The sequence below is a fragment of the Rhinolophus ferrumequinum genome, chromosome 8 (genome assembly GCF_004115265.2).
Source record: "Rhinolophus ferrumequinum isolate MPI-CBG mRhiFer1 chromosome 8, mRhiFer1_v1.p, whole genome shotgun sequence".
NCBI classification, from domain to species: domain Eukaryota; kingdom Metazoa; phylum Chordata; class Mammalia; order Chiroptera; family Rhinolophidae; genus Rhinolophus; species Rhinolophus ferrumequinum.
Genome location: NC_046291.1, coordinates 91,005,615 through 91,027,841, shown reverse-complemented (window position 1 = coordinate 91,027,841; position 22,227 = coordinate 91,005,615). Strand labels below are relative to the sequence as shown.

The 22,227-nt window shown below is 34.5% G+C and overlaps 1 protein-coding gene across 3 annotated transcripts in view; it reads right to left on the bottom strand.

Moving 5' to 3' along the window:
- Positions 1–22,227, bottom strand: part of EPB41L5 (erythrocyte membrane protein band 4.1 like 5) — a 132,249-nt gene that overhangs the window by 84,313 nt on the left and 25,709 nt on the right. For all 3 annotated transcript variants that reach the window (XM_033112243.1, XM_033112245.1, XM_033112244.1), the window contains exons 4-11: positions 12,910–12,952; positions 11,872–11,950; positions 10,893–10,937; positions 10,660–10,712; positions 8,097–8,217; positions 7,872–7,959; positions 7,026–7,114; positions 4,633–4,702 (exon numbers count right to left, since the gene is read on the bottom strand). In XM_033112243.1, coding sequence (XP_032968134.1) covers positions 4,633–4,702; positions 7,026–7,114; positions 7,872–7,959; positions 8,097–8,217; positions 10,660–10,712; positions 10,893–10,937; positions 11,872–11,950; positions 12,910–12,952 — 588 coding nt within the window. The remainder of the gene's footprint in view (positions 1–4,632; positions 4,703–7,025; positions 7,115–7,871; positions 7,960–8,096; positions 8,218–10,659; positions 10,713–10,892; positions 10,938–11,871; positions 11,951–12,909; positions 12,953–22,227) is intronic.

Genomic DNA, 22,227 nt, shown 5'->3' with positions numbered 1-22,227 from the left:
AAGACAGTCTATTCAATAAATGGTGCTGGGAAACCTGGACAGACACATGCAAAAAAATGAAGCTGGACCACCTCCTTACACCATATACAAAAATAAATTCAAAATGGCTTAAAGACTTAAATGTAAGATCTGAAACCATAAAATACCTAGAAGAAAATATAGGAAGAAACTTCACATACATTACCTGGAGTAAGATTTTTACTGATATATCCCCTCGCACGAGGGAAGTAAGAGAAAAAATAAACATGTGGGATTATATCAAACTAAAAAGTTTTTTCACAGCAAAGGAAACCATCAATAAAACAAAAAGGGATCCTACTGAATGGGAAAAGATATTTGCCAATGATATATCTGATAAGGGATTAATATCACAAATCTATAAAAAACTCACTCAACTCAACTCCAAAAAAACAAACGACCCAATTAAAAAATAGGCAGAGGAACTGAAGAGACATTTTTCTAAAAAGGACATACAGATGGCAAACAGACATATGAAGAAATGCTCAACCTCACTAACCATCAGAGATATGCAAATAAAAACCACAATGAGATACCACCTCACCCCGGTCAAAATGGCTATCATCAATAAATCAACAAACAACAAGTGCTGGCGCGGATGTGGAGAAAAGGGAACGCTGTGCACTGTTGGTGGGATTGCAGATTGGTGCAGCCACTATGGAAAACAGTATGGAGGTATCTCAAAAATCTGAAAATGGAACTACCCTATGATCCAGTAATTCCACTCCTAGGTATCTATCCGGAGAAATCCAAAACTCCAATTCAAAAATCTTTATGCACTCCTATGTTTATTGCAGCACTATACACAATAGCTAAGACATGGAAACAACCGAAATGCCCATCGGTAGATGACTGGATTAAGAAAATGTGGTACATTTATACAATGGAGTATTACGCAGCCATAAAGAAGAAAGAAATCTTACCATTTGCAACAACATGGATGGACCTAGAGAACATTATGTTAAGTGAAATAAGTCAGACAGAGAAAGAAAAGTACCATATGATCTCACTTATATGCGGAATCTAGAGAAAAGAATAAGTGAATGAACTAATCAGAAACAGTTTTGGAGACAAAGAGGAAAAACTGAGGGTTGCTAGATGGGCGGGGGGAATGGGGGTAAGGGGGAAGGTGAGGGGATTAGAAAACAATCAGTAACCACAAGATGGCTACGGGGTTTGAAAATTAATCTGGGGAACGTAATTTAGTGGTTACCAGAGGGTAAGGGGGTTGGGGGGTGGGAGATGAAGGTAAGGGGGATCAAATATATGGTGATGGAAGGAGAACTGACTCTGGGTGGTGAACACACAATATGATTTATAGACGATGTAATACAGAATTGTACACCTGAAATCTATGTAACTTTACTAACAATTGTCACCCCAGTAAACTTTAATTTTAAAAACAAGCTACACAGAAAAATAAATGAATAAAAGATGAATGAATGAATGCACTACTCATATTATAGAATATTATATATAGTTTAAAATGAATGAAGTAGATCTATGTGGCTACACTTGTTTAAATTAAACAAGCTGCAAAAAAAAACCAAATACATACACACACACACACACACACACACATATACATATATATGTATATATATTGGTGGCGAGCTATGGGCAAGGAAGGGGCAAGCTGTGGGGGGAGGTGATACTTTAGCTGTATCAAATATACGGTTATGTATCTATTTCTAAAAGATAATTCTGAAGCAACAATACCAAAATGTGAAATCTAAATGGGTGAAATGGATATTAACTTTATAGTTTCTTTGTACTTTTCAGCATATTTAAATTTTTACAATTTAAACTATTTTGTCATTTAAAAACATTTTATAAACTCTATACGTAGTTTCTTCATGACCTTAGTATGGGCAAATATTGTTCAATTTTAAGACACACAAGTTACTGACTACGAAAGAAAAATTTGTAAACTGTATTACATTATAATTGAAACCTCTAATTTATCCAAAAGATACTATTAAGGAAGACAAAAGGCAAACCAGGGAGAACATACTTGCAACACATATCTGACAAGGAACTAATACCCATAATATATAGAGAACTTCTTCAGTGAGGAAAAAAGCACATGACCCAATAGAAAAATGAACAAAAGACTTGAATAGGCACTTCAGAAAAGAGAATATCCAAATATTCAATACACGTATAAATGCTACACATGTAGTCATCGGGAGAATGCAAATTAAAAATGCTTCTACTACCAGAATGGCTAAAATGACAAAGAGAATACCAAACATTAGCAAAAAAATAAAAAAGAACAAATGAAATTCATACACTGTAGGTGGGAGTGTCAAGTTATATAAACACTTTGGAAAAGCCTGGCACTATGCGCAAAAGCCAAACATATGCATAGCCTAGTGTTCAGAGAAGCACCCTTCTTAATAGCGAAAAACTAAAAACAATTCCAATTATCTGTCAACAGTAGGATGGATAAATAAGTATAGTCTACTTATAAAATGGAATACTATGTAACAATAAGAATAAGCCAACTACAACTATTTGGCGCAATAGGGCTACAGCTCACAAATACAAAGCTGAAATAAAGAAGGCAGAGACAAAGTGAACATTTAGTTAGGTTTCCGAAGTTCAAAATACAAGCAAAAACTAATGTGTGATGTTAAGTCAGGAGAGTGGTTACCCTTGGGGCACTGTACCTGGTGAGGGGGCGCACAAAGAAGATTCTATTATTCTGGTAGTATTCTATTTCTTCATCTGGGTGATGGTTATACATGTGTATGTGAAAATTCAACAAGCTATACATTTATTTTTAAACTTAACTGTTCTTATGTGTTATACCTCAATGAAATTTACCAACAAAAACTACACACAGGAAAAAAACGGAAGAATGTATAAACTCAAAGTAGGGAAAACCTTTCTGTGATACAAAACCCGTAAGCCATAAATGATCAACAAATTCACCTATGTACATTTTTAAAAATACATGGCAAAAATCACAATAAGCAGTGTTAAAAGACCAACAACTATTAGACAAAATATTTACAATTTCTACAGTAAAGGGCAAAACCTGTAAGAAAAAATGTCCAACAACCCAAAAGAAAAAATGGGCAAAGGATATGAATAGACAGTTTGGAGAAAAGGAAATACAAATAACTCAAATGTATGAAAAGATATTCAATATCACTCACAATAACAAATAAAAATTAAACCTATAATGAATTCCATTTTTCACCTTTCAGATAAACACCCTGTGAGGAAACAGGTTTGTACACGGATAAACAGTACAACTTGATAGCATTTCTCTATATCCAAGACAAACGCACATAACCATTTGAAAAAGCAAGTCCACCTCCAGGAAATTACCCTATAGATACTTGCCAATGTACAAATTAATGTCTATAAAGTGAATAAATGTCAACTAATTGAGAATTGATTAAGTAAATCATGGTACATCCACACACTAGAATACTATGTAGTTTTAGGTTTTTTTATTAAAACAAAGAGCACTTTATGTACTGAAACAAAAAAGATGTACTGAAACAAAAAAGATCCCAAAGATCCCAAGTTATAATGTAGTTAAAAAAGGATAAGTAGAGAACAGTATGTAAGCATGCTAACTTCTTCACCATAAAAAGAAACTGATACACACATTTGCTTGTATATATGTATAAAATACCTTGAAAAAGATACCAAGAAGCTAATACTGTATTAGATCAAATCTAAAATGCCATCAATTATCTTGTAAGATGCACAATCATTTTATGGCCCAATTTTAAGTATTACCAATTAAATTATGACCATGTTTTATTATCATAGAATTATATTTTTACACTTAAAGGAGTGCCTTTAGATTTATATACAAGTATCATTTAATCACATATATGCTTATATAGAAAAATATTCGTAACATTTTGCCCAATTTGCTTTTATCTATTTCTATCTATATTTTAAAAATTTATTTCTTTGCACACACTAAATTTATTTTTACTCACAATTCTGTGAGTTTTGACAAATGCATAGAGTATAGCAACCATCACCAAAATCCGGATACAGAAGAGTTCTCTCATCCCCCCAAAATTCCGTGCGCTCTTCCTTTGTATTCGAGCTACCTCACTCCACCTAGTCCCAAACAAGCAGTGATTTATTCTCCATTCCCATAGGTTTCCCTTTCCCAGACTGTCATATAAAGGGACTCAGTCAATCTTTTGAGTCGGGCCTCTTTCACTTAGCGTAATGCATTTGAGATGCACCCATGCTTTCATGTGTATCAATCAGGAACTCGATTTAACTGAAAAAAAAGGTAATCCTTAGTTCAGAAGGCTTTATTAAACAATATTATATCTTTCTGATTAATCTTTTTGATCGGGTATTAAAGAGTTAAAGACACTTAAATGTAATTTTTATACAAATAAGATACATTATCAATGAAGACACAGGAATAGTCTTTAATATTGTCTTTAATCTTAAGGGCAGAAAAATCGTATGTTGAGGATGGTGTGACCTGAAGTGGGAAATTAGTTAAATTATTGATTATACTAAGCTCTGTGGCTCTATAAAACAAGGGCCATTCCCCTCTTTCGGAATAAGCTGCCACCTAACACAGTCACTGCTACATAAGTAATGCAACGCAGTTCCTACCTGATCATCATCTTCTACTACCACCAGCGTTAATTTATTCTTCTTAAAATCCAACCTGGTTATCTTGGGCCTGTAACAATATGAGAATAATGCCAGATTTCAAATAAATGTCCTCTAAATTAAAAAAAGAATTTGCTGTTACTTAAAGCATATTAATCATGTAAATTCTGAACTGAAAACTGGTAAGAGGGCAAACATGACCTGCACTGTCCATCAAAAAAGCCTCCGATCTAAGAAAAATAGTTAAAATAACAGGAAAAAAAATAGCATTTCAAAAGCAATACCACTACCAAAATTGATGCTGCACATTCACCAGGAATTACAAATGTTAAGCAAAAAAAAAAACAACGAAGAAATCCATATATACGTTTGTTTCATAGGCCCCCAACTATGGTATGAGATTCTCCACGCCTAGTGTCGAAGCAGCAGCACAGGAAATGGATACAGGAAAGACTATAAAGCCTTTTGAAATGTATAAAGGAAAACAGATTATTGATTAGGGCCTTCAACTCTATTTTCTACAGCAATTTCAGTTTGAGGAAATACATAATTAAAGAAATTTTTTTGAAACCTCACTTTGTGGCCCACTTTCCAATTCTATTTTCCACCTGTACTAAAATCCTAAACCACCTTGCACATTTGAATTCTGTACTTCTATGAACTGTAAATGTCAAAACAATGCAATTGTCACTGATTTTTAAATATAACTTACATAAAATATAACCATAAAACATAACTTGTTTACAAGATCTGTATGAAAATAGTAAGTAAAGAAGTGTAATACCTTAGGTGGAGGAGGGGGAAGACGGAGCACTTATTTAAGTGTAACAAATACTTACATGATGCCTACTAAGTGTCAGGTACTCTTCTAAATGTTTTACATGCCTTAATTCAACTGATTCTCACAACAAGCTTATGAAGTGGTATAAAAGACGCTTTCTTTCTCTCTCCACCTAGAGCATTTTCTGGCCATGAGGCATATTCCATCTGCCCACAGGGCAAGCTGGAAGTGTCAGAGAATTAACACTCAAGGACTGGGTAACTAAATACCCCAGCTCCCTCACCCATCAAGAGACAAATGACAAAGGTGTTTCTCTCCAGCCTCTCCTAGCAGGGACATCTGGATGCGAAAACAAATGAAATACTATCTTCAACATTTTAAGGCAAAATAGTTTTCAACCTAAAATTCAATTCTCAGCTCAATTTTCAAGAAAGCTTAAGAGAAGATTATACCATTTTAAGGCATCCAAGGATTCAAATAATTTACCTCCTACACTCTTTTCTAAGGCAGTTACTTGCGTATATACGTGTGTGTATACTCGTGTATATACAAATATAGACCCAGAAAAGAGATAGCAGCACTGGACAATGAGCTCTGAGAGGGTTTGAACAGGGCTGCATGAGAGAAGTCCTTCACAGCAGAACATCCAGAGACAGCTGGCACAGGACCACTACCTAGAAGGGGAAGAGTGCAGGCAAGCGAAGTGCCAGGAGAGAGGGAATGAGAGAGGGGGCTTATGTGTCTAGGCGATGGCATTCAGTAGCAAGGGAAGGAAGGGTCTCTGCATTAGCGAGCTCTGAAGGGTAGTAGTGGTTTGCAGTCCTTCATAGCGACAAGATTTGTCTTATGTATGGCTAGCAGTTTGCAGTGGCATATGCAAACCAGACAGGTTCTAAATAGTTAAAAACACACTCATTGGGCTATGTGTAAAACAAGTGTAAGAATTTGAGCTAACAGCCCTGGCACGCTGTGGAAGAAGTAAACAACATAGGGGCCAACATACAGGTGTCATCCTCAGCCCACATATATAATACCAGTACACTACTAAAGTCTGTACCCCACTTCTGACACAGACAATAATGTAAACAGTATTTCCTGATTTCTAGCTTTCAGGACCAACCAGACAAAACCTGAAGAACTTAATTACGGTCACGAAATCTAAGATGTCTATCCTTGATGTAAAAGTAAAACACAAATACAATGTAAAAGTTTGGATGATAGAAGTTGGGACACAGAAAGAGAAGCATAGCTTAAAAGGAGGGGTAAAAGAATTAATATCTTCCTTTTACACAATAAGGAGTAGGAAGTCAAGATTGTGGAACAAGAAATACTAAAAACAGTAACATAATTATATGACGGGAATTAAGTGCCCACGTGAACATTTAATACATATAGAAACGTGATATTTATATTAAAACATGTATTTTGAAATAACTTGAAACTAATGGAAAATATGGATAGAAGTTTTAAAAATTGCCTGTGAGGAGTGGAATTTGATTTCCAAATTCTATTTTATGTACTAACTTCATGTAAATGAAGTTATATGAAATTTTCTATCTACACATTAAAAAAAACCAAAACAATAGATATCTTTGACATTAACTCTGCTTACCAAAAAAATAAGCCAATTTTGGTCTCTCCTTCAAAAACAAGGACTCCTGTTGGGGTTAGTCCCAAGCTATAGTCATTTCCGTCTCTAGCCTAATTTAAGGAAAGGAAAATGTGTTAGCTTTATTTGCATAAAACAGGTTTCACATTTTCAAGCAACTGTTTAATTTTATTTTTACATTGAATTATATTAATTATATACAGGTAATATTAATATGCAAGGTTTTTTTTAACAATTACAATATTCAAAATAACATTCTCAGGGTTATTCATGTATACATTTAATTTGCAGAAAGTGTTGAGGTATGTCTTTACTGAAAATAGTTATACTCCCACTACAAAGAAAGTTCTTTCCATATTCTTCCCATATTCTACTCAACACTTAAATCACAAATTAAAACACACACAAAAAACTGTCTTTGTGGGAAAATTTAGCTACTTAAACTGAAAGTAACTTAAGTCACTATGCAAGTTATAATACAGCAGCTTACCAAAGTCGTCTTAAGTTACAAATTTTCAACTTCGCTTCCTAAATTATTTTAATTTTTTATAGAGCTTACTCAGCTTACATGATATAAAATTATACGAATATGACGTGAAAGGATAAAAAGTGGTTTAAAAAAAACTACAAAAAAAAGAAACAGCTTAAAAGAACATACATACCTTTTTTGGAGATTTTGGTTGTTTCTCTTCTTTCTTATAATCAACCTTTATGTGACACTCACACATCTACAGTACTCACCGCCAGCCCATGCAACCTCCACGGCCTCTCTCATATTGAAAAATTCCATAGTCACCTTGAATCTTGAAGGAATACGGTTTTTAAAAAGTATCACAACACAGTGCTTACCTTGACCACATGCATATCAACCCCATACATTTCTAGCCATTTGGCTTTATTCAAATAATTGGTTTCAGCTTGTGCTGGTGTCTGACCTCTGAAATAAAAAATAACAATTTTAAAAACAATAATATATGTAAAATGAATTCTATACCAAGTATAGAAATAGAAGAAAACAAATATGAAATCACTATTATGGTGATGTTAAAGAAAGTGTGATCAAATGTCAAGTACCTGTATTCCTTCCATTTCTCAAAAATAGCCAGCTCCATCTCTTCAGTCTGAATGGGCAGGAACCTGAACTCAGATACAATCTCAGGACTGTGTTCAGCAAGATCATAGTCACCAAGTTCAGCTGCAAACGTAAATTTCACCCAGTTATATTTAGGTAATAACTTTATTTCCTGCTGAATCTTTCTTCAAAACCAATTTTATTAATAAATATTGCTAGTATTAGAAAGATTCTTTCTTAAACAACCAGGAATTCATAATACCCAAACCATTCCCAAAAATAAATCTAGCTTAGACTAACGACTTATCTGTCTATACACACAAATTACATATTTGTGGTTGGTGGTGTATTTCCAATTAAATGTCTTTGATTTACTCATACTTTATAATGCTTAGCCTTTGAAAACCTCTTTCTAGACTTCCACAGAGAAATACCTTTTCACCTTATAATGAATAAATAACAGGATTTGTCAATCCTTAACAATTAGCTGGCATCTTTAAGAATCTAATATGCACAGAACATGACATCATATACCACTACAAGACACCAGTGGTCTCTGTCCTCCTGGAACTTTGGATTACGAATCTTAAAGAACTAACAAAGAGTAACTGCTAAAATTTGGGGAGAAGGAAAGCAGTAGGAAAAGAACTAGACAATGCACAAACATTTATGTACTCATCTGTGGTTATCCCTGAACTGTGGGTCTGGGGAAGAAGGGGAAACATTCTAATTTTCTACACTTTATAATGTTTTCCCTTAAAAGAACATTTTACTCATATTTTTCCATTTTTATAAAAAAATCTAGCTGTGGAGAGAAAAAATATACATGAGAATTACCTTGAGATAATAAAAATGGTGATAACATTATTTATTGAGCACCTTGGAAAATATTATTGCACTGCTTTATTGCTGAAGAAATTGCTCTTCTGTTTGGGACTACAATGTCTTTAAGAAGCGCCAAATCAAATCTGCTACATAATCATATCCAGGATATATACTACAATGGTACAGCAAAATTGAACTTGTGAGTGTGAGGAAAAGCTAATAAAAATTATTCTAATAAAACATAAAATCACATATGAGAAACAAGGAGCTCTTTTTATGAAGATGGAAGCAACACTTCAGCAAATTTATTCTTAAAGACTTTAAGAATTAATAGAATTTGGTAAATTACCAGACATGGGACAAAGAGACATATAGGACGTAACATGAAATTTGGAACAATCCTAATTAATGGCACCACTTTTGATTAAAGAGCAAGTAAGAAAGAAATTTTATTTAGGAATAAAATGTAAGTAGGGTTAAGAGATAATATAACAGTCACATGCATGAATCAAGCAGTAAGTACTTAGTGAGCACTACTTTGAACAGTGTTTTGTTAAATACACAAAAATGTATAAAAACCGTATTTTTCAAGAAGCATATACTTTGCCTATCATGAAAATTACACGAGACAAAGACAGACTATAAGATGAAATAAATGGTGCAACACAGATATTGGAAATGACAGCGTTTCAGTAGATCCAAGTTTTAGAATTAACAACATATAGGAATTTTTAAAAACATAAAAAATGCTTTCAAGAAAGATGCAGACAACTTTTGATCATTACAATGCTAGATAGAGGAATATCATTTTTCCCAACTAGTAACCAGTTGACAGTCAGCAAATGAAAAAAGTTTTAATTTTAAAGCCAGACTAGGACAATGGACGGAGGTAGGTAGATAACAATTTATATTAGTGGCACATTTTTGAAGTACAGAAATCTCCTCCTGTCACTAACTTGTCTATCAATAGGAAAATAGGCTTTCTTAAATAGTGGAAGCACAAAATGAGCAAAATATTAGATTTACCATAAAATGTTAAATATTTAGTCATTATTATCTATACAATGGCAAATAAATACTACTGATCTAAGAGGGGTTGAGGATAAATATGGAAATCACTCCTCAAAAAGCATAAATTATAATCAGAATATTTATTTCCATTTTATGAACAAAGATTGAAATTATAGTTTTACTAAAATGTCAATTTTTCAGAAGAAAATGCTTCAGTTTAACCCTATTTGATCAGTGTAACAAGGTACCAAAAAAATGAGTTTTTTATTAATCTCATTTATTGGAAAACTCTTTTTTTATCCTTTAAAATAACCATTGAGAACTTTTAAACACTCTAAGTATTTCTTTCATGGATTCATTTAAGAGTAAGACTTAATGCAACCATGTGGCTATTGCAATAACTTACTAATATATTAATGTACTCTCTTTAAGGAGAAAAATTAGCTGAGGGTCCAGTTATAACATTTATTGAATAATCAAGGAGACAGCAATTTTTGTTTGAAAACATTATAGATGGAAAGGGAGTAAACAAAATAAAAGGGAAGAAAAAAAGGTAATGTTCTAAAACAAGTGTAAAGATAAGTCAGAGTTGGATACTGATACAAATTACACAAAAACAGTGCTGTTTCTCTTCTCGCACATCACTTTGAATCTTTTGAAATTCTCTAATTGAACACACACTAGAGGAATTATGCTTTACTCCCAATAGTCAACATGAAAATTGCTTACCTTGAAGATTATAAGCTGCCAACTGAACTGCTGTATCAAAAGGACATTCTAATCTGAAACCAAAACACAAATTTGTTTAAACAAGTCAATTTTACAGCCTTCATTTTAAGATAAATGGAAATACATACTTTATGTTGACCATTTATTTTTCATAATTAACTACGAATTTATTTTTCGAAAACATTTTTCAACTACTCAAAAAAACGTGTTTACCTTAAGCAACTAATACTCACTTTCCACTGAGAATATCTTGTTTTAACTGAAGAACAAATAAATACCTAAGAAAAACAAAAGGCACAAATTTAACTAAACAGAACAATCTACTGCAAAAATAATCCTACCCTTCTAATTTGAGAAGAAACATTCTTATAGAATTTTATCCACAATAAAGTCTGTGGGGGGGAGGGGAAGGAGGCAATAAGTATCAGGATGGTAGCATGTCCACAAGGTAACGGCAAGAAACGATAGGCCACGAAGTACAGTACAGACAAAAGGTTTAAGGCAAATTACTGAGAACGAGCTCTGTGAGCTGAGTTAACTTTACTCTGACAACGCAGCGACCTCCTATGTGAGGGGATACAAGCATGTATATAACTATAGACTATAACTATAATGTCATTGGCAGAATAGTCAAGAGGAAATCAGTAGTTTACTCACTAAATAGTATGTTGAATGAGTCATGGATTTGCAATACAGTCAATGAAAAAGTACCAAGGAGGCAGGAAAAAGTAAAAATGAGTATATATAACCTACTTCAAGCTTATCCAAAACTATTCAAATCAGAATCCAACATTTTTCATTAATCAATGGCACTTAATAGGTAAACAAAATCAGAAGCCAACTAAAATAACCTCCCAGTGGCCAAAGATAGATCATTTTGAACATCAATAAACATAGCACTAATGTATTGAAACACATCAGTCTTTTAAAAAAATCCATCATTTGATAATGATACTTAAAAAAAAGAACTCACTAGTTACCTTTGGAGGACGCTAGGGAACCAACTCTTTATTTTGAAAACTGATAAAGGAAAAGAATCTTATACGAAAAAGCACTGTCCCAAAATGAAATTGTCTGAAGTCTTGTTACCAGGGACAAGAAATCCATTTCATTAGCTGTCTATAAACTGAAAGAATTATAAAGACAATATCCTAATATTTTAGCTAGCCTGACCAAACTTTAACTGTGTACAACTCTAGATAGTGGTCTTACCGGGTTAGCTCTTCACGAAGATTATTTGGTTCTGAGGAATAAAATTTAACTCGAAAATGCAGACAATAGGGTGAACCAACTGCCAAAAAAAAAAAAAAAGCTTTAATTTTTTTCATAACTACTTAAATAGTAAGAATTTTCAGTCAGTAAATTTGTCAAAATCCACTAAAGTGGGGACAGAAGATAACAGGTTATTATGACAATATTTCAGGTTATAATGTAGGCTTGATTAAACCTAACACAAAAAGATGAATCAATAGTTTTTTTAAATGTACCAACCATCACATAGCAATCTGTCCTCCCAAGAATAGATAGCTCTAAATTAATTCTAACAGTTCAGGGCCAAATACATCAAATAAAAAGTCCTGACTGTGCAATCTAACAGCCCTGAAACTCTGCGGAGCTGTATTTCTTGAGAGCACAAAGGAATGCCTGTTATTAATTGCCCATGGCAAATCCTCCCACACACTTTCCAATTCGCTTCACCTACTCTGATAACCTCTATATTCTCAGTTATCCCATTATTTTGTAAAGACAAGAGTTGGGGTGCCTTGAAAACTGTTACCACACAGGACAACATGGATTATGCACTGAACACTGGTATTTTCCCGACTACTGCTAGGAATAACACTGATATTTTATGTGACTGCCTCATTTCACTATTCTTAATTTTTTAAAAAAAATTACAACCTTAAAGTCTCAAAATATTTTCTAGAGCAGGGCACATGGCAAAAAGGAAAATTCTAACATAAGAAATTACTAAATAAAAGTTAAGCATCTCATGGGTACTCAATCTCATTTGCAAACTGTAAGCCTTACTCTTGGAAACAAACTGTAAAGCACTTGAATATAATTACCATCAATCCTATATAACTTAGGGTCAGTACAGGAGATTGAAGTTGCTTTTAGAAAGTAGAGATGCTAAGAAATTCATCTGAAACATGAATTTCTTATGTCCTCACTGATTAGGAATCAGTTATTAATATATAATTGTATATAATTCAATTTCCTTTTTTCCCACAGTTTTTTTCAACTTACTTTTAACTTGCTTTTTGATGCTCTTTGTACTATCCAACCAATGCTGAAAACAAAAACAAAAATTAATCAGTTTTCCAGCAGATGACAAAACTTAACATTTTAATTATTAAAAGTTCATTTTCATCATGCTTTTATTGATAACCACAAGGAAATATTTCATGAGAAAAAGATGAGAGTGGAAATGAGAGGGCTATTTAACTAATATCCCCATGAAACTTACGCATGATGCAGATGAGCAAAAAAAGACCTAAAACCAGATCTATGACTTCTGAAAACATTACCTTTGCTCTCTCAGCAACAAAGATGACATTCTAAATTTTGCCCTTGGTTTTCCTCAGTTCTTAGGAAAAAATGACTTTCAAAACTTAAAATTAAACAGAAGGCATCCTCATATTCCAGTGCCTGATTCATTATTAAAATAAAAATGTAAGATTTATTCACAGATCATAATCCCAAATTAAGTAAAATAACAATGTGACATATTTATTACAAAATAGACACTATTCAGAAGAGCTTGCACAATAAAATTATATTTTTCTCATAACCAAGGCCATATCTATTAAATGAAGCAGTCTTTGCTCCTTTGTTTTACAAATAAAAAATGTTAACATTGTGACTAGCAGACTTCTGGTTTCATGAATAACAGCCTTTGATTTCTGTAACCTCTTCACTCTGAAATGTCCTTAACACACAGACCTGAGAACCAATTCCAGAGACTTCCACTGATAAACCCATTGCCAGAGCTCACTTCCTTTTATTAATCCCTTTACACCACCAAGTCCTAACAGTGACAGGATGCACGCACCCCACTAAGATATACATAGGTAATTATGTTCTCTCCAGCATGCTTACAATTCCAAGCACCCAAAAAGAAAGGACTGCTCTTTTGCTCACTAGTGCAGAGCTAAGGAATCCAGTTTCAGAAGTCCAGATAGAAGAGTGGGTAAACAAGGCTGCATTGTTAACAGACTTGTTACAGTTTGCTTTTCTTGCCAATTATTTGCCTAGCCTCTTCTCTCCAGGCTCTCCCAAGATCTAACAGTGAAATTCACAGAACTAGCAGTATGCAAAGTACTTCTGCACATTGAAGATGGTCAGTAAACATTTCAAAAAGCAATGAAATAGTATACAATATTTTCTCTAGATTCCATGTGTGTAGGCTATTTCGCTTTTTAATAAATTCAGTTGGACATGCACTTTTAAGCATATTTCAATCTAGCAAATGTTCAGTTTATACAGACCTCCATTTATAGAATGCTAGGCTAGCCACCAGGCAAGAACACAATTCAATCTACTTTGTATTACAAAAGATTTCAGTCTAGGAGAGCAAAAATTCCACCTACCATGGTCAAGCCCAACAAGCCAATATCCAAAAATCCCAGATTTAATTGTGCAAAATACCTAATACAGTCTGATGCCGATCAACTACTGGGTGTGAAATCAAATTAGTGCTCATGCTCCAGATTGTTTTCTCCCCACAACTATGGATAGGGGAGCTGCCCTATCTTCAGGTTTTATCTAGCATGTTTCCCCGAAAATAAGACCTAGCCAGACCATCAGCTCTAATGCGTCTTTTGGAGCAAAAATTAATATAAGACCTGGTCTTATTTTACTGTAAGACCGGGTATAATATAACATAATATAATGTAATATAATACCCGGTCTTATTTTACTTATGTAAGACCCGGTCTTATATTAATTTTTGCTCCAAAAGACGCATTAGAGCTGATGGTCCACCTAGGTCTTATTTTCGGGGAAACACGGTATTATAACCTGCAATGATTTAACAATTTTATGGCTGGTCACCTGGGCAGTCTCTTGTAGCCATGGTTAGGGAGGTTCTTATGCACAATGAGTGCAAATGAACACAACCTTTTCAGGAGGCAATCTGACTATGCCTTAAAAGTAACTATGTGTCTCTGACTCAACAATTCTACTTCTAGAAACCATTGTCAATGTGTGCAAATTTACCTACAAGGAATCATCTTGTTTCCACGAAAATAAGACGTAGCCAGATAATAAGCTCAAATGTGATCTTTTGGAGCAAAAATTAATGTAAGACCCAATATTATATTATATTATACCAGGTCTTATATTAATTTTTGCTCCAAAAGACACATTAGATCTGACTGTCCGGCTAGGTCTTATTTTCGGGGAAACACGGTATGTCAGAGAACGTTAAGACAACCTATATATCCAACAATAGTAAACTGGTTAAATAATGTATTTCAATATGATAGAACACCACACAACAATTTAAATGAATGAAAGCAATACTTAAGGATTTGAAAAATTACTTAGAATATATTGTTAAATTTTAAAAGGCAGGTTATAAAATACAAATTATTTTGTCAAAATGTACAAATTTGTATACATAAAATGTATTTTCTTTTGGACTAAGACAATCTATAACAAAACAGTAACCAATGTTATCTGAGGTAGTTAAGATTGTTGGTGATAATTTTTCCTTGTTGTTTCCTGTAATTTCAATTTACTCTACCATGAGCACAGACTGAAAACAATCATGAACCCCTTTATTTTACTATTTTATATAATATACTCACACAGTTTTATTTTTTGGCAATATTTAAAGGTATATGGCAAACAGTCCCTTCAAACCCTGCAATAAGCACCCCCACCATATACCTAATTTCTATCACCACATGCTCACCCCATCCCCCTCAAGGTGTTAGCGGTTTCTGATTCCTTCCCGAGTTTCTTTAAACAAAGAAGAAAAAAAGTGTGTGTGTGTGCATGCGCGTGTAAGTGTGTGCTGGTAAAGAGTAAAAAACATTAACAATAGACGGAAAATCAACAGGCTAAATATAAATTTTGACAGAATAAACCTTGAGGCGTATAAAGGAAACATTAATACCAGATAATACAAGATAGACCATTTATTACTTCAAGAACAACCTAAAGTCCTTCTTAAATAGTTATGTTAAATTTCTTCCAGTTTAAGAAACTTAGGGCTAGTCTCCTAAATACTCCTTTAATCTCTAATTTGTACCCTACTATTTTTCAAGAAGCACATTAAACATAAAATCATCCCAGTGAGATAAAAAATCAGAGTTTTCTCCCAAGTAGGCATTTTAATATCTTTTCTACCTGCATGTAATAACTTCTAGTATCTGCACTCTTAAAACAACCCAAAATTCAGATGAAGCATCAAGCACATTTTAAAATGAAAATTTAGGAGCTGGGGGAGTTCTGAGTGACATTCTTCTGGGGAAGGTCTGAGTTCATGTTTGTATATTCTCCGGTCTGTTTTCTTTCATCTCCTCCACATTCCAAGCCCAGGGACTGGAAAATTCAGAGCTCAGAGACAGGCACTGATAGTATTTCCCTTGATTCAGGACCTTTAGGAGTTGAGTTGAAATTACATTAAAAGATAAAGGTGAGAACATACAGATATAGATTCTTGGATGTTTAGTGCGAAACTAATATTAGGTTCTCTTTCCTCATGGTCGTTTAAAAAGGAAACAAACCCCCTTCTAATCTCCTACTTTTAAAGTTTGGTTGATAAACTTATCAAAGGATGTACAAAGCCACATTTATTTCCATTCTATTACACTGGGCATGAAAGAACAATGATTGACTTGTATGTCTTAAAATACAAATAATATGCAATCACAAACACAACAGATACAACTAAACCAATCAAAGACTCACCTAGGGAACTTCCAAAACACTAACATACACACACCCTCATCCCAGCCCCTATAGCCAAACGGTCTGTAAACATCTCATCAAATGACTGAGCCCTGGCTTCTTACTGCCTACATGGCTCTGCTGAAGAAAGACACCAGTACTTCTCAAAGAGCAAAGAGCTTAAGGCAGAGAAATGCTAACCATCTTTAAAAACAATTGCCTCTGCAAAAAATACTTCTGTGAGGAAGAGGCTTATGCTCTGAATTAAAGATTTGTTTTGAAGTAAATTTTAACATTTTAAACAGTTAACAAAATGTTTTTAAAAATCTATATGAAAACAGGACCAATATATTGCATTGCTGAAATCTAACTGAAAGCATTTCAATTTGGTCTAGATTCCATTATAAATTCTTCCTGGGTGATTACCTTTTTGGCGTTGGTGTGTTATAAGAAATTCCAATGAAGACTGGGATGAGCCATTAAAATATATTTTCCACTGTGCCTTTCTGTGCATTACTAGTATACTCTTTTAGGATTCTTGCAGAAATGCAGGTAAGTTAGGCAGATTATGTATTCACTCTCCAGAAATATATTCTCTCTCCAGAAATAAAGCACATAATCTATTTTGGAAATATCCTATTTTACAAATCTATTTTGGAAATACCCTTTTTTACAGATCCTCCTATTTAGCAAATGTGTCTGTTACAATATATACATATATATTTAGCATACACATATTTATTTCTATATATTTTTCATTTCCCACTACTTTATGGAATCCTATTGTTGTGTTAACTTCTCAGTTACAATCCAATCCACTCATGTGCCAACAGTGAAATTATTACATCCTCCTTTCTAACCTTTATAACTTCTATAACTGCATTTGCTGGTACTATTATGAAATTAAACAGCATTGGTAATAATGGGCGTCTTTGTCACCTTCCTGTCTTTAGTATGAATGCTACTAATTGTTTCTCTATTAACCTATGGTTACACCTTTTTTAAATAATAAAAATCAGTATAGAAAGAGAGTAGAACCACTGAACAAGCAACAGATCTGTTCTTCATAGGTGCTGCCTGTTGGGCCACCTGTCTGCCCAGCACCCACCACCACCCTTGAATATGGACACACCTTTCAAAGGTTGGCTAGATATACATAGATAGAAATGTTGATTGCATACAGGCCAAAGTTCATTAGGTTTATTCAAGGTGCTATGGGGCTAGGAAGAAGAGGCTTAATAGGACACAAAACAAACAAACAAACAAACAAAAAATCACATAAGAATGCTAGAGTATTATTACCTACCTGCACAACCTCAGATGAGTGAGGTCAGCAAACCACACTGGCAGCTTACCACATCATGCCTACAGTACGTGAAATAGCTGAATTCTAAACCTGGAACAAGAATTGCCTCTTGTCTTAGCTCAATGATCTTGGCTTTGCTATCAAGGGGATATACTGTTGCAGCCTCCAGGTTTGTACTCTTAAAACATTTACTCAGTGTTCCACTAGACAAGTGTTTTCTAGCTCTCAGCTTTGGATTTAACACCTCTATTTCCGTTTGTGCCGAGTACTGTCTTTAAAATTAAATGCCATACTGTACATGTGTGGGGGCAAGGGATATATGGGAAATCTCTGTACCTTCCCCTCAATTTTGCTGTGAACCTAAAACTGCTCTAAAAATAGTCAGAATTTAAAAATAAACATGGATTAACCAAGAAAAAAAAATTAAATGCCATAGACTTCAACTAATCAAGTTACTCATCTTTCTTCTGTGGTAAAGATTTCAATCTTATTGAATGTAGCTTCACTTAAGTGTATGATAAAGCAACAACAGCATAAATGAAGGGTTAACCTGTTCCGAACTGGCACACATCACATCAAATCACATTCCATTGCCAAAATCAACTGAGCAAGAAAAGTATAATCCCCAGCAGAAGCAGGAAACAAACAATCCCATGACAGAACATGTACAAATAAGTTATATCAACTGATTCTGAATCATCCTTGCATTTCTGAGAAGAAACGTCACCTGATGATAACGTATTATTTATACTTTCAGTACGCTGCTGAATACAATGTGCTGCCATTTAGGATTTTTACACAGAAAACAAGAGAAGTTTAAAATATTATATAAAACAAACCAATAAAAGCTATCGAGTCAATTTGCCAAAAAGGCAAACGATAATTACTACTGACATGTTCAAGTTCTTTTTCTTTTACCAAATATTAAGAGAAATGCCACCTATGTTTTGCTTTTTCTGAAACATAAGTGCCTACAATCTAGGTAACTCATTCCTCTTGAAAAACCAGATTGGAGCAGTTACAATTCTAAGTTCTAATTATGAACTTTGCAAAACTTCACCAAACAGAGGTCACAAACATATAGGTCAGAAGGTTGAATCTTGGTCCAGAGACATGTTTTGTTTGGCCCACACTAGATTTTTCTTGTTCTTTTAAAATTAATTTTATTGGGGCCAGTGGCTCAGGCAGTTGGAGCTCCATGCTCTTAACTACGAAGGCTGCCGGTTCGATTCCCACATGGGCCAGTGGGCTCTCAACCACAAGGTTGCCAGTTCAATTCCTTGAGTCCCGCAAGGGATGGTGGGCAGCGCCCCCTGCAACTATGACTGAACACGGCACCTTGAGCTGAGCTGCAGCTGAGCTCCCGGGTGGCTCAGTTGGTTGGAGCGCATCCTCTCAACCACAAGGTTGCCGGTTTGACTCCCACAAGGGATGGTGGGCTGCGCCCCCTGCAACTAGCAACGGCAACTGGACCTGGAGCTGAGCTGCGCCCTCCACAACTAAGACTGAAAGGACAACACTTGAAGTTGAAGAGCACCCTCCACAACTAAGATTGAAAGGACAACAACTTAACTTGGAAAAAAGTCCTGGAAGTACACACTGTTCCCCAATAAAGTCCTGTTCCCCTTCCCTAATAAAATCTTAAAAAAAAAAAATTTTATTATGAAATATTCACAGAAAGTTGCAATGATAATAGCAAGAGGTCCTGTGTGCCCTTCCCCCAATGCTTACATCTTACATTACTATAGTAATGTATTAAAATCAAGAAACTGACATTGGTACAATGTGTATACAGTAAGTACTCATTTAACATTGTTAATAGGTTCTTGAAAACTGTAACTTCAAGCAAAATGATGTATAATGAAATCAATTTTATCATAACCTGATTCATATAAACAAGAGTTAGTTCCCACATACTTAGTTGTGGTCACAAAAACCTCACCAAACTTCTAAATAAAGACCCCAAGCACTTCTAATATTAAACACTAAAGTATATGTGAGGTATACATACACTTAAGAAAGATTAATAAAAACAAGTAAGATAATTATTTTCCAACATGCTTATTCCAGTTCAGGGTCTCAGGTAGCCAGAGCCTGTCCCGGCAGCTCAAGGCAGGACCGCACCCTGGACAGGACGCCCGGGCATCGCAGGGTGTGTTCACACACATCCACACACACTCACTGAGACTGGCACAAGTTAGACACACCGGTTCACCCAACGTGCACAGCTTTAGGATGTGGGAGGAAACCGGAGTACCTGGAGGAATCCCACACAGACAAGGGGAGAAGGTGCACACTCTACATAGACAGTGGTCCCGGCTGGCGGTTGTTTTTATTTTTTTAACTCGTCAATATTAGAATGAAATGATATTATGAGGACGTGCTGTATACAGTTCATTTTACCAAACGTTTAGATTCCTGTAACTAAGGCCACAATGAAGAGAAAGTATTCTATTATCACAAAGAATGCTCTCATATTACTCCTTTACAGTCAGACCCACCCGCTACCTCCAATATCCTTACACCCTCGCAACCATTCATTTGATCTCCAGTTCTATAATTTTGTTATTTCAAGAATGTTATATAAATGGAATCATATAGTATGTGACCTCTTAACATTGCCTGTTTTCACTCAGCATAATACCCTTGAAATCCATCTAAGTTGTGTATCAATAGATTTTTTTCTTTTCTATTACTGAGTAGTACTCCACGGTATAACAGTGCCAGTTTGTTTAATTATTTACCTACCATAAGACAGTTTGAGTTCTCCAAATTTTTTACTATTATAAATAAGGTTGCTATGAACAATCATGCACAGCATTTTCTGAGGAAATAAGTTATCATTCCTCTGGGATAAATGGCCAGGCATATAATGCTGAATCATATGGTAAGTGTATGTTTAGTTTTTTCAGAAACTGCCAGATCATTTTTCATAGTGGCGCGCTCCCATTTTTACGTTCCCGAAACCAATACATGAGAGATCCTGTTTCTCCACATCCTCAGAAGCACTGAGTTGTCACTATCTATTTTAGCTGTTCTAACAGATGAGTAGTGATGCTCTCATCAAGACCTTAATTTGCATTTCCCTTTTGTCTAGTGACGTTTAACATCTTTCGTGTGTTTATTTGCCACATGTATATCCTCTTTGTTAAAATGTCTCATGTCTTTTGTCCATTTTCTAATTGGATTGTTTTATTTTCTAATTGTTGAGTTTAGGAGTTCTTCATATATGCTACGTATGAGTTCCCTGTCAGATACTTGGCTTGCAAAGACGCTCTTAACAGGGTCTTTCCAAAAACAAATGGTTCTAATTTTCATCAAGTTCATTTTATCAATTTAAAAAAAAAAAAAAAAAAGACCGTGTTTTTGATGTCATGTCTAATAATTCTCTAAGTCCTAGGTCCCAAAGATTTTCTCTTGTGCATTTTTCTCTAAGTTTTATAGTCTTGCATTTTACATTTGGATTCATTGTCTATTTTAAGTTCATCTTTGTACAGATACACGGTTTAGGTCAGGTTTGGATTTTTTTTGCCTGATAACCAATTGCTCCAGCATCACTATTGAGACTATACTTCTTCCACTGAATTACTTCGGTGTCTTTGTCAAAACTCTGTTGTTCATACTTGTGTAAGGCTATTTCTGGGTTCCCTATTTTGTTCCATTAATCTGTGTGTCTGTGGCTCTGCCAATACCACACAGCCTTGATTACAGTAGTTACCAAGTAAGTTTTGAAGCTGGGTAGAGCAATCCCTCCCACTTTATTTCTCTTTTTCAAAATTCTATTCTAGTCTTTCCATAAAAGTTTTAAAATAATCCAGTCTACATCTATAAAAAGTTTGTGGGAATTTTGATACAAATTGGATTAAAATTCTGTATCAATTAAGGAAGACTGACATCTTTACTTTGTTGTCTTCTAATCCATGCACATGGTATGTATCCCCACTTATTCAGCTCTTTTTTATTTCTTTCATTAGCCACATTTTCAAAAAGTTTTAACCAATTTTTTTAAAGTGGAAGATTTACGTAAAAAAATCTAGATTTCCAAGGTTCTCTTGAAATACCTGAAGATCCAGCGATGATATCTGGCAACAAATGGCTGGAATCAGGTACCGTGTTTCCCCAAAAATAAGACCTAGTCAGACCATCAGCTCTAATGTGTCTTTTGGAGCAAAAATTAATATAAAAGCTGGTCTTATTTTAATATATGGCTGGATATGACATGATTTGATATATGATATATGATATGATATGATACGCTATAATACCCGGTCTTACATAACATAATACCGGGCCTTACATTAATTTTTGCTCCAAAAGACACATTAGAGCTGATGGTCCAGCTAGGTCTTATTTTCGGGGAA